Raw genomic sequence first — 13,872 nt, forward strand, 5'->3', positions numbered from 1 at the left:
AGCTTGGTCATATCCCCTGCTGGACATTGTCTCCCAACCCCATCTTTTCCTCTTCTTTTGTAGAGAAGTCACAAGTCTGTGTCTCCATGGCATGACCCCAGACTGAGCCCAGTATCACACCTGCCAACTGTGAAATACCTGCATTTTCTGTTACACATTTCACCTGTGTGTGAAACAGATGAGATGAAATTTACTGGTCCTTGTGGCTCCATTTTCCTGCTTTCCTCATGCCTGGAAATTCATTGAGGTAAAATGCGTGTTAGGATGAAAGGAAACAAGTTGGCCTTTGAGGCAGTGGATTTTTTGTGGAACAGTGAAAACGGTGTTACAGAAAGGGAAATTCTGCTGAGCTGTCTAGAAACAAGGAGCATTGGTAGATGAAATCCTAAATTCTCTCAGAGAGTCTTAACACAGGGCATTGCTGCAGCAGCCAACACAGTTGAAAGCACTACAGCTTAATAATGTGCCTTTCAATGGAAATGTCTGTAGTAATCATTTAAGTGCAGCTATCAGGCACTTGTGATTGCAGGCAGATTTTGAGGAAAGTGTTATAATGTATTGTAAAGCAGCTCCATGCTGCTTGGGTTCATTGCCAAGCACCTCAGAACTACACTGACCACAAATGTGAAAAAAAATTCTTGTGGTAGCAGGAGCAGTTCCTTTTCTCTGTTTCACTCCTTTAAGTGTGCTGGGAATGACTGGGAGCATCAGTATCATTAGTATTCTGACAGAGGGAGGCTGTGACAAAGCCCATGACTACAGGGCCTCCTGACTTCTGTGCTGCTGCCAGGGATGTGGAGGGGACTGACTCTGGTGGCTCCACTTCCCAACAGCCCTGCCATGGCACGGGAGAACAGAGGCTGATTCATAAGGCAGGCACGATGCTCTTGGCTCTGCAGTGCTAGCTCTGCACTCTGCATGGAACTATGACACCAGGTGAGCAGACATTTATCTCCATGCAGAGACTGCATGTGCTTGTGTGTGCATATATGTGCATGCGTGTGCCTGTACATTCATTAAAAAAGGACAAGCTATGTGATTGTGTCTTCACAATCACATTGTACCAATGTGATTGTGTCTTCTTTCTGAATGTGTTTTCCTGGCAGGATTTGGAAGCCTCATGCAGGATGTGCTCTGGTGCTTCAGTCAAGTAAAAGGAGCCATAGATGCTGGGGTGACAGAATGTAAGTTTATTTTTCCTTTTGTTGCTGTGACCAAAAATAACTTGTCACATACATCTTGCCTAGCTGGTGTGCAGGGAGGTGGTTTGGGTGCTGTTGGGAGCTGCTGGCACAGAGCTAAGCCATGCTTCTTGGTTTCTGCCCTCTTTATGTACTTGTGCATCTGACAGAGATGGGCCTCTTAAATTAGCTATTGATCCAAGAGTTCATTTGAAGGCATTATAGTTTAATCATATTAATAGCCTTTGAAATAGATTTTCTTTTGGTTTTCAGCTGTTATTTAGAATTTTTCAGGGAATTATGAGACAGCTTCTGCCACTATAAACTTTACCAGAATCAATTCTGGAACTGAGATGGACTATTAGACACTCTCCTTATATTTTGTTGTGGTCAGTGAAACGTGATGACTTTTTTAAAAGCACAGTCTTGTGAGACCAAGAGAACTGAGTTGGCCCAGGCCTGTAAGAGCCGAGCTCTGCCTGGAGCACTGTCACCTGTCCTGCTGTCCTGCTTCAGTGGCAGCTCTGTCCCGCTGCTTTTGCAGGAGAGGGTTTCAGTCTGGGATCTCTAGAGATTACAGCAGGGTACAACACTCTGAAGAATATCTAAAAATTTATTAAATCTCTAGAGAAAAACACCATGGTAGTGATTAAAGCAAAAATATTTTTAACTGATGTTTTGTTTTGTTGTTTTGGGTTTTAAAAAATTATTTACAAGTGTTTTGAGCTTTTACTGTAGAATCTGCAGATCACTGTAACTTGTCAGGAGTACTTGTTTGCTACTTTAGGATTAATGAAATGTTAGGTTGCCTCTCTTGTTGTCTATTTTCTTAATGTAACCACTTATGAGCTGAGGGCTGTAAGCATTTTTTTGGGGTTTTTTGGGGTTTTTTTTTTTGTTTGTTTTTTGTTTGTTTTTTGTGGGTTTTTTTGTTTGTTTGTTTTTTGTGGTTTTTTTTTTTTTTTTTTTTTTTTTTTTTTACCACTAGAGATTTAGTGGATGAACCCAGAGGCACGATGGCAGGAAAGGACTCCTGCAATTTTTTCTTGGGGTAATCTGGGCTCACAGAACAGTAAAGGCTGGTGAATAATACTTAAAAGCTGTATTCAGTAAAACTAGTAATGAAAAGGTGATGCCATTGGTACATTCAACCTGAACAGGCACAAACAGCATGGCCATGGCTGAGGAGGAAGCTCACACAAGTGTTACATTGGGATGGGCTTTGGTTCTTGTGCTGGTTTGTGCTGGTATGTGAATACACACATATATAGGTGCTAATGTGTGTACATGAATTAAGTCATAAATGTGGTATTACAGATGCCTCACCTTCATCACTAGTTCATCCATATCTTGTTACTATTATGCTAGCATTTGCAACGCATTTTTGACCTTCAGAACTCTTGGTAATATCCAAGCATGCTGAACTTGCACAGTATGATTTCTTTAGTGACGAGGAAGCACAGTTGTGTCTGATCAGGTGAGAGGTTGCTATTATTAAAATGCTCTGTATCTTTGAATGCAGTAGAGCCTACCTCCTCCAGCAGAACGGACTGTCATTCTGGCTTTCAAATGGTACTTCAAATGTTGCCAACAATAATTCTGCATTAATTCTGTGGTAATTTTGTGCTCTTATCTGCACAGAAGCCACACAAACATATCTACATAAACCACTTCATTTTGTTCTTTCCTTGTTTCTTGCTTTAACTTGGAGAACGGTGTCATAGTCTGTGGTACTTGTCCAGATGAAACCAGGGGTGTAATGGATCCTTTAACTGAAGCAACTGTGGGGATGAATGAGCTCCCTTGTGCATAGATGGGAGGCCTGATACATCTTTCAGCTGCTCAAACACTGATTTCAGTGTTAAATGTGAAGTACATGATGTTGCTGACTACCATTGTCATATCACAGTGCTTTCAACTACATTTCAGTACTGCCAAAAGCAAACAAGTTTTTGAGATCTTGCCTTATTCTGATATATTGACTATTAGGAGTCTATTGTGGAAAACGGATTAGCGGGAACTTTAGAGGTGGGACCCGCTGGAGGCCGGTGCGGCGCGGGGCGGGGGTGGCTCGCTCGGCTCCGGGCGTGTGGCAGCGCCAGGACGCGCGTCCGTGCCGCCGGCCCCGCCGGTCAGGGATGCGCTGCCGGGGCGGTGCGGCCTGCGCGGCCCCGCCGGCGGCTCCGGGGCGCGGGGACACTGCGGCGGAGCGGGGCCGGCGGGCCCGGGGCTCTGCGGGCCGGCCGCGGGGCCGGGGCTGTGCTCGCGGGCGGGACGGGCTCGCTCGGCGCTCCCGGCCGTGCCGCACCCGCTGCAGGGGCCGGCCCGGGGCGCTCCGCTCCGCTCCGGCAGCGGCGGGACCGGCCCTGCCGCCGGGCAGCCCCCGCCGCTCCGCGCGGCCCGGGGCGCCGCTCTCCCGCCGGCATCGGCCGGTGCCTTAGCTCGGCCCGGCGCGGAAGATGAAATGCCTGTCGCGGTACCTCCCGTACCTGTTCCGGCCGCACGGCGCGCTCCGCTCCGCCAGCTGCCACGCGGAAGGTACGCGGGGCGCGGGGCGCGGGCGGGAGCGGCGGGGCCGCCGGGAGACGCCGCGGGGGCGGCGGTGATGCCGCTGCACGGCTGCGGGTGCGGGGGGTTTGTGGATGTGGCTTTAAATGCATCCGGATATTCCCGAGGAAATGGAACAATCCTGCCGTGCTCTGCCCGCCGCCGGCCACCCGAGCCCTCTCCCGCAGGCAGCAGAGCGTGTTTCCCGGTCTGGGCGAAACAGCTCTGCAGCAGTTCGGGAAAAGGGAAATGTTCGCAGCAGTGTTTCAACTTTGCACTTCCATGGCAGGAATGCAAAGTAGCGGGACTGTGTTTGCCGAGAGTTCCGTGGGACTCCCGCAGCGGAGAGCCCATTCTTGCGGACTCATCCCCGTGTGACGCGGTGTGAGAGCTGTCGGACGGGTCTACGGATCATCCGCAGGCACCAAACAGCTCCGTGGGATTTACATTCCCGGCACTGCTGCTCCCCGTGCGGAACCACAGCGGTTTTCCTCATTTGCCCTACACAAAATCAGTTAGTGATGAAAACCATCACCCTGTCACCCAGTTTTCTGCAGACCCATCAGTCTGTGAACACGCTGAGTTGCCAACCTGACCCAAGAGGAAAATCCAGGTGAACGCGGGAGGGAAGTTTGGTTGCTGAGGGTGTGGAACGGAAGGGGCAAACAAGGAGCACTTGGCAGCAGACAATCACACTCCAGGCTAAGTTATTACAGCTACTCGGGCTGCTGTAGTTCAATCCAAGCAGACAGCATAAACTTTTTTGTTTTAAAGTTTCTCTGAAGTTCTAAGCAGATCAAATTATCCAAATTGATATCTGACCCTTAGCTTCTTTCTTTGAGAATTTTCCTGAAGATTTCTTTTGTTTTCAGGTTGACTTTATCCAAAGGTACAGTTCCTTAAGATATCCTGAACAAGTCACTTCTCAATTATTGTACGGGAACAAGTAACTCAGTGGAGAAGCACGCCTGTGTGCTGTTTAAAGGGAGGTCATATGACAGGACTGAGGGGAAAAAAAGGAGTTTAAAAATGTCACACTGGTGTGCTACTCATTCTTCTCCATAGCAAACAATATAGACAGAATGAAACTTGAACAGCACTCTTTCTTAGGCCATGATGAGATGCATATGATAAACTTGGGGTAAAACTGCGGTCTGGAGAGTTTAAAGGACCCTGTTCCACCCTAACTCATTAGCAAAACCAAAAAGAGAGCCCAGGTAAGAGCCACCTCCTGTCTGCAAAGGCAGTTTAATAAATAGCTTTCAAAAACGCGGTGGGGTAAATATGATGTATTTGGCAATGAATGTTTCTTTGAAGGCCTCTGAAGAACGGCTGGCCCCGCGCCGAGGCTGTGCCCGGCTGCAGCTGCGGGGACACAGGGCAGGGACTGTGCAGCCCCGCTCCGCTGGGGACACAGAGCCCTTGTCCTCGGCCTGCAGCACCCCCGGAGAGGGCCCGGCCTCGGGGCTGTCCCGGGCGGCCAGGACAGAGGGTGGTGCCTGTGGCCGGCAGAGGAGCTCGCCTGGCCGTGGGCAGCTCTCCTCCCGCCGGCGGGCCAGGTCTGCCTGCCGCGCTGCAAACAGAATTTACATTTGATCTTCAGAAATTGCATAAGCTTCCAAATTACACACCGAATGTCAGGAGAGCAGCACAGGTGAATTCTGATCCCTACTGCTTGATAAGTCACAGCAACTCCCCTGTCATCTTTTGAGTAGCTCCTGTGTCTTTTCCTGTTTGGAAGTTATGATAATTTCCAGAATATTTGTATAGTAGTACCCTGGCCCACAAATGTTCTGGAGAGTGGAGCGATGCCTGCATTTCAGTAGCCCTGAGGTAACTCTGTTTGTTTTCTCTGAAGCTTTTTACAATTTTCTGTTTTTTCACATCTCCCAGTTTGTGTCTAGGCTCTGAAGCAGCGTTTTAGGAAGTTCCAGTGGAGGTGATATGAAAGCTGGGATGTTCAGTCGCTTATGTTAGAGCTGATACTAAAGCTTAGCTCAAAGGTGCCCTTAAGCTAGATGGTGAGCTTTGTAGGGGTCTTTAAGATGAAAGCTCACCCAGAGGCACCTTAAAACTAAGCTCTTTACCTTAGGGGCACCTCTAGGCTAGGCTTTTGGCCTTTTAAATACTTTTGAGTGATACATGTAAAAAGTAATAATTATTTCCTCATACACTCCGGACAGCAGATTCCTCCCTGGGTAACCGCAGAAAGTGCAGTCAGGTTTCAGTGGGATCAGCAGGACAGGCCAATTAACAACATGAAGGAAGGTTCTGCTTGGGAATTGTTTCAAATGTGCCTCAAAGCTCCCGGTCCCTGGTGCCAGCTCGGAGGTGGGATGGAGCTGTGAAGGGACCAGCTGGCTGGGGGCTGACAGGCTGCTCAGTCCTGGCACAGAGCAACCTCTGTCCCCATGCAGGAGAGCCCTCACACAAAATCCTTCACCTGGAGTGAACCTAAAATAGTAAATTTTCTGGTTTGGAGACTTTGACTTTGTTTTTATGATGACTATTACGCTTACCACCAGATTGTCAGTTTTGTTGTTGCTGTGTTGACCACAAGTGGGTTTATTTTCCTGGTGAGTCATTCCAATGGTTCCGACCTGAGTTAATCAGGCACCAGCAGCTGTGAGCTTCATGGAAGTCCTTATGGCTCTGGAGAGAAAACCACAGAAATTGAGTTTACAGCAGACCTAATTTTACAGGATGGTGTGTGAATTAGAGGAACAGTGCGATTGCAAAAGCATGCAAATATGGTTTGGTATAATTAATAGTCTATAATTACATGAAAAGAGGCCATTAGTGTAAGGCTGATGGAGGAGAACACTGAGTTAAGATTGAGCTCTCTACAATGATTACATATCCTGATTTAGGTATTTTGCAGTTTCTCATTCTGAATGCTGCATCAACCCTTGCTTTTGAGTGAACATCAGCCTGGCTTTAATTTCAGGTCTCACATTTATCAGGACATGCACCACATGCAAGAGTCCAACTGCCTGGTCAGTTCATTCCCTAATAGCAAATGAGGTTAATTCTGTGTGTCCACAAAGAACTGGATTTTGGCTAGGGCGAAAATGGCTAATTCCCTATCCCAAATACAAGGCACAGTGTCAAACTGAAGCAGTGTGGAAATTATTTCTTCTCCCAGTGAGTTTAAAGGCTTGTTTCTGTGATACCCATTCCTTCTCTTTTATGTCTGCTTGCCTGAGGGGGGGATCCCAGAGCATGGCTCTGTTGCTGTGGCAGGGCCTGGCATGAGGCAGGTGCTGTGCCACAGCAGGGGCAGGACAGATGCAGGTACATCCTTGGGCTGCTTTAATTGAAGACATGAGGAACGGTGTCCTGACAGGATGTGCTGGGGAGCTCCCATGCCAGAGGAGCTGCTCAGAACATGATGGGATGCCCAACCCACAGCCTCAGGCTCGGGTGCTGGTGTTCAGGCTCAGCACTGGTGCAGGTAGGTTCTGTTTTCTCCACTGGGGATGATCAGTGCACCTGTACTGTTATTGTAGTGACTCAGGAGCTGGAATCTTACCTCTCCTTGGCTGCACTGATCGCATTTCCTTTGCACTTCTCCTTATTCTGCCCATATCAAGGCTTTTTACAAAAAATGACTTTTTTTTTGTGTGTGTGTGTCTGTTGCTGCTCCTTGTATGAGCAGGTTCCATAGCCATGTGAGCACTGGACTGTGAGCTGGGAGCTCATGAGAAAGCCAGATAAACAGGAACAGAGGTCTGTGATCCCACTGTTCTCTCATCAGTTCAGGATGGAATTTTTTAATTCTTATGAGTGACATTTCAAAACCTGTTAATGCCACATAAAAATGCTTTGTGTCTCTAAGAGACCTCTGATAGTATAAACATTTTTGTATTGAGGCCATGATCCCTCACATGATCTTACACTGCTGTAAGTTTACAGCCAGAAGTGATAAAACTCTGCTTAAATAGATGTATTTTAAAGGAAGAAAAAGTAAAAATCCTGGTAGCTCCTAGGCTCAGACATGGCTTGATGTGGAAATCAGCTTTAATTATTTCAAAACTCTGTGCTTTTTGCACCTATTTCCCAGGCTCATGACCTCATTTGTGCTCTCTCAAAGCTGTTGGGTAGAGAATGGGGTTGAATTTGGTTTGAGTCACGGGTGCGACACTGTTTTAAACAAATTAATGTTCATGTTCCCCTGTGACGCTTTGAGTGAGAAAGGAAGCATCGCTAAGGGCATTCTTGGGGTGTTCTCCTGGGGTGGGCAGTGGGTAACGCCGGCCCCGCCCCGCCGGCCCCGCCCCGCCGGCCCCGCCCCGCCGGCCCCGCCCCGCCGGCCCCGCCCTCCTGCGCTCCCGCCGGCGGCCGCGAGGGGGCGCTCTCGGTGCTCGGAGGGGTCCCGGTGCCCGCGGGGGGCGGTCCCGGTGCTCGGGGGGGTCCCGGTGCCCGCGGGGTGCCGGTATTCGGGGGGGTCCCGGTGCCCGGGGCGGTCCCGGTGCTCGGAGGGGTCCCGGTGCCCGGGGGGGTCCCGGTGCCCGCGGGGTCCCGGTGCCCGGGCCGGTCCCGGTGCCCACGGGGGTCCCGGTGCCCGCGGCGGTCCCGGTGCCCGGGGCGGTCCCGGTGCCGCGGGTGCAGGGCCACCCACGGCCAGCGGCGGCAGCGGCGCGTCCCGGTGCACGCCGGCTGCTGGGAGCAGCGGCCGCTCCGGCTCCGTCCGTTCGCCTCTCCCCGCGGGGTCTGACCCCTCCGGAGCTGACATCGCTGCCGGGATGCTCGGAGTGGCCCCGACCGGCGCTGACCCGCGAGACGAGCGCTCGACTTTAATGACACGAAATGTCGCTGAGGGATTTTTTTTCTCAAAAATACTTTTAGTTGTGAGTGCTCCATCCTGGCGTTGGAGGATTTTGAAAATTATTTTTCTTCTCCCCAGTTTGTGTCGGGATGCTGCTCCCCACACCTCTCCCTCTGATCCAATTCCTGTGTGACCATCGGCCACTGCAGGCTTCCTGGAGCTCAGACTCCCTGCAATTTTCCATGTCGAACGGCTCCAACAAAAGCATAAGCTGAATTATAAGCACATTTCCAAGATATCTCTGGAGATATTTCCATTCTGTGACTGTATTTTCCTCACTACAGATGGGTTCAGCTGTAGCTTCCCAGCGTTCCCCTGTTGTCTATATTTAGTTAGTGCTTAAATCAGCACAAAGGTGCCTTCTGTCATCCCTCCCACTCGGAAGGGACCTGATGGAGGTTGCAGGGAAATGCTTCGGAGCGAGAGGGAAGAGCAGCTGGCGGGGGCTGAGCTTCAGAGCAGATCTCGGGCTGCGGCTGCCTTTAAATGGAGTTATTTTGGGCACTTGTGGGGAGGGCAGGATGCTGAGTGCGGTGTGGTCAGGATGACCCACCAATAGGAAGAAATAGGGAAATTGTCTCTGTTGTCCCTGCCACGGGTGGCTTTGTCTGTGGAATTGCTGGAACCGTTCTCCTGCCCAGGGCCAGATCCAAGGGTGCCCATTTACCTGAGCATCAGGGGCTGCATTTGACACAGGCACAGGTCAGTGTCTCTGATCAGACCCACAGATGTGTTTAGCAGCTGTACTGGCTCGGTAGAGCAGATGGGAAACACCCAGCAACAGCCTGCAGCCCCTTGGGTTCTGGGTGCCATCTCTACCAAGCCCACCCAGGACTGTCACAGGTCACCACATGAAGGGTCACAGGGACTCAATGGAAACATTAAAAAACCTGATAGTTTGGGATTTAACCGTTTTTTCCTCTGCAGGCAGCTTTGCAAAACAAGGTCACCAAAAAGGTCCCTGAAATTGCTTAAATATGCTGATGTGGTGGAGCTGTGCAGGTGTGCTTGCTGTACATGAGATGCTGCTCTTACTGTGAACTCCTTGTGTTACACCAGCCACTCCACAAACTGTGTTTGATACTACAGTCTAAATAATTTTCTGACATGGATTATAAAAGAAAGCCAGGCTGTCAGAGGCTGATTTGGCTATTTTTGGGAAATAAACACCAAGCTTTGTAAAGCCATATGGCGGATTTATTCACAATCAGCAGTTCCTTTCAAATGCAAGTTCATCTCATTTAGTAATACATTTTCCAGTATACAGCTCAGCACTCTGTTTCTCTGTTTCCTCTTCCAGCGTGTGCTCTGGGAGCGGTCAGCTGGCTGCAGCCATGGGCCACCTCCTGTTTCAGCAATGCACACTCAGCAGTATAATTAAGCACTTACATTAGTGAGTTCTTACCAGCTCCTGTGGATTTCATCAGCAGTTTTTGTCCCTGCTCGTTTCCAGTGCTGCTGGCTGCTATTTTACTTTCTGTGCAGTGTTGCACAACAGTGCAATTTTTGGCTTGGTTTCTTCTGGACACGGGGCTGTAAGATCCTGCATGGAAAGTGTGTCTGGGCGAGTCAGAGCCACTCTCCTCCATGGCTTCAGGCACTTGCCTGTCCAGTCCAGCTCGGGGCTTGGGGGCCTCAGGGGCACGGGCTCTGTGGGAACGGGGACAGGGGACATCCTGCTTGTGCTCTGTGGGCTGGGGGCAGTCACATCCCGAGGGAGGGGCTCTGTGTCCAGAGCCAGTGCCGAGATGCTGGGCAGCAGTTCCTGCACTGCCAGGCTCTGCCAGGCTCAGCAGGCAGGTGTGCTGAGCGCCTGGCCGGGGCACAGCCAGCCCCATCATGGCTGTGGGGCTTAGTGGAGGGCGTGAGAGCTCCTGTGGCTGGGAGCAGCGGCTGCTCCCCGTGCTGGGGCAGCCTGAGTCCCCAGGAGGGGCCCTGGGGGGGCTTCAGGGCAGTTACCAGCTTGAAGATCCGGAGCTCTGCAGCTCGTGCGTGGAGAAAGTCAGGAGTTGCTGGGAAGGGTGAAGGATGGCAGAGCCAATTCCTGGTGCAGCAGCAGGTCCAGGCCCTAGGACACCTGGTGCAGAGCAAGAAGCAGGGCTTGGCCCCGTGTGGGGTGAGCGGGGCCTGCCCAGGGCTGTTGTGTGCTGCCAGGGGTGTCCTGTGCCTTCTCTGAAGGCAAACGGCTCCCCGTGTTTTTCTGAGGGCTCTGTATCCTGACTGTGCACGTGCACAGCTGCACAGCAAAGGCATTGCCTGCAGAATTACAGTCCCCTGCTGCTTGGGCTGCCCTGAAATCTTCTTCTCCTTTTTGTGCTGGCTTTGTAATTTCTCAAGGGTAGTTGTCCTTGAGAGGAAAGATATTTCAGGTTTGCTGTGCTTGACCTCAATCCCCATGTTGTTGAAACTTAAAAGCCATAAAATTCACACTGATGAATTTTCACGTGTGAGTCTGTGAAGGCCATGGAGAATGTTTTTGATGGGCTGTCATGCCCATATTTTTCTGACACCCACTTTTGGAGGGCAGGAGTGAGGGGAACCTTCCTGTTACATCTTTGACATTCTGTTCCCATAAATTTGGGTCTCAGGAAATGAAGCACCAGAGCATCTTTATCAAAGCCTGTTGGCAAAAGATGTGCATGATGGTGGTGGATAGGTCTAAAATAGACTCTGCAGTCAGCAGGATGAAAAGTGACTCTTCCTTGTAAGTTAAGGCAGGTTGGAGTGCAAGGGCTGAGCGAGCTGAGTGTGGGGAGTGCTGGGGTCGAGCTGGGGAGCCGGGAGCTGCCAGGGGAACGCCTGTGGTTCGTGTGGGGTGCTCTGCCTTCTGCCCAGGACGTCCTGTTGTGGCAGAGGGAGTTGCTAATGTGTGTGACCTCCTGTGAAATCCACTGTTCAGCTCTTTGTAACGAGCACAAGCACTTGCTCTAAGTCAGCAGTCGAGGTAAGACTGCTACAAGCTGGCAGCAGTAGCTGCGTGCAGACGTGTGAGGGGTGGGTGTGCAGCATTCCATGCACTGGGTGTCCATAGAACACGGGTGGATGGACAGTGCTCATGCTAATGATTCAATTACTCTTCATGCACGGATGTTTCTCCCTTTAAATGTTCAGAAATCACTCACAAACATAACAGGAATTGAATCAGTTTTGTTTATTCAATTGGATTAAAGTAGCTGTATTCCCATATTTACGAGGGCAATTGGATTTAATGTTACTTTGCATATTGTTCTGCCCTCATCTTTGGGGAGTAGTTGTCTGTTTTAGGAAGTAATTTTTTAAAAAAGACAATAAAATCTTAATGATCACATCATCACATTTCAATGTAGACTGCTATGCCTGATATCATGCTGACCTCATTGCTGATGTTGTTATATGTACAGGAAAAAGGGAAAAGCCTTGGGAAAAAGCCTATTTCCCTTTGGGAAAGGCACGTGTGTGTTCCAGTGTGCTGGAGCCCATGTGCTGCTGCTTGATTCATGGCTGGGCCGGGGCTATTAGATCTCCTTCCCCCAGGCATTTTATAATCTGTTTAACATAACACAGTCGTTTGTCTTGTTTGCTGACTGCGTAACAGATGGATATGTGATTTTCATAATTACTATACGAACATTAATAAGACGTGATATCTTTTATTAAGTAACAGTTTTCCAGGTTTATTTTTCCAAATGACATGAGGTAGATTATATGTAGATGTTAGTGACATACAAATATTAGTTTTACAGCATTTGCATTCTGAGAAGTCAGGCAAACTTTTAAGGCTCCTCATGGTGTCTCTTGTTTTTCCTTTTTCCCCTCCCCTAAGCTGTACTTCATGAAGATTCTCAGGTAGCACAACTGGGTTTATGTTTTGTTTAGGTTTATGTTTTGTTATGTTAAGTTTTCCTTAGTGTAAGGAAAGCCTAGACCTGGCTGATGTCCTAGGCCATCCTCCATATTTATCCTGCCAGTGCAGGTTCTTCCAGCCCGTTTCTGTCCCCGTGTGATGCTATCATCCCATTTTCCTGCTGCATATCTCCAAAAGGGGGAATCAGTGTGAGCAAGTAGGAAGGCTGTACACCACACAGAAGAGAAAGTTTCCCTCTGTGCAGCCAGGGCTGTTCCTGGGAGCTCTCTCTGCTCCGTGGCTGAGGAGGAGCCTGGAGACAGGAGGGCAGTTTTCCTGGAGGCAGTGGGAGGCCGGCAGTGCCAGGCGGGGCTCCCCAAAGCCACACCTGGCCCTCGCACTGGCACTTCAAAAAGGAGGAATATTTTTGTTTAGTGATGAAGCAGCCCCTTCTGCTACCTGGGAGGGACCAGCAGGTCCCAGGGATGGGGACCCCAGCCAGCCCCAGTGCCACCTTTCCCAAGCTGCTGGTTTTCGCTGGAGACACCTGGAGGACCCCAGGAATGATGGGTCACACTGGAATGCTGAATTTCAGGTGATCCCAGAGAATGAATGGCTGCTCTGGGGTGAGGCGGAGGGCAGGGCTGGGCAGGGCAGAGCTGGAGCTGAAGGGCTGGAGCTGCTCCCTGTTTGTGGCTCTGAGTCACGGAGGAGTAGTGCAAATAACTGGATTTAGGACCATGTGCACATAAGAAATGTAGAACAGGATCAGTGTAACACTCCCTGGCCCTCTGTCAATGCACAAGCTTGAACACAAACCCAGTTTAAGCTGGCACGTTCCCTTCTGGGGCTCTCTGTGTTTTTGGCTCTGCTGCAATGCATTGTAGCACACCCTAATGGCACACGGGGGGCTGTGAGGGGAGAGCAGGGCAGGGCAGCCCCCTGCAGCCCCCAGCCCGGCCAGGCCCTGTCCCCAGCCTGCCCAGCTCCTGCAGCTCGGTGCCCCTCGGTGCCCTGGCGCTGTCACTGGGGCAGGGCTGCCCTGCTCGTGGGGCCTGGGCCACAGATCCCACAGGGAACCAGAGCCTGCTGGGATGACCCCTTGTTATTTCCCCAGAAAATACCAGAGTCGTTTCATGCTTGGAATAATTCTGGGTTAACCAGAGCATGCATGAGCCAGGCTGACTCTCCAGTGCTTTGCCGGGGTCCAGACTGGTTTGTCATGGGGCATTGCCCACAGATGGGGACCCTCAGCCAGGGCACCACGGGGGGAGCACGGTCATTGGGGCAGCCCCTCTGCTCATGTTGGCTCATGAAGCACCACTGAAAATTGACAAGTTCCTGTTAATGTGGAAACAGTAGGTGAGTTGATCACTCCTGACAGGCTCTCTTGGTTCCCCAGTTCTCAGCATTGTAGCAGCAGCTGTATTTTGCTGTATCCCATTTTGCACTTTCCACCAGGCTGATTTTGGGTCACCATCCATCCTTCTGAC

General features: G+C 50.5%; 1 protein-coding gene across 1 annotated transcript in view; it reads left to right on the forward strand.

Moving 5' to 3' along the window:
• Positions 1-884: 884 nt before the first annotated feature.
• Positions 885-13,872, forward strand: part of PPP2R2B (protein phosphatase 2 regulatory subunit Bbeta) — a 60,937-nt gene continuing 47,949 nt past the window's right edge. The window contains exons 1-2 of the mRNA XM_077186514.1: positions 885-936; positions 1,107-1,184. Of these exons, the coding sequence (XP_077042629.1) occupies positions 927-936; positions 1,107-1,184 (88 nt within the window). The 5' untranslated portion in view covers positions 885-926. The remainder of the gene's footprint in view (positions 937-1,106; positions 1,185-13,872) is intronic.

Source organism: Agelaius phoeniceus, chromosome 15 (assembly GCF_051311805.1).
Source record: "Agelaius phoeniceus isolate bAgePho1 chromosome 15, bAgePho1.hap1, whole genome shotgun sequence".
Lineage (NCBI taxonomy): Eukaryota > Metazoa > Chordata > Aves > Passeriformes > Icteridae > Agelaius > Agelaius phoeniceus.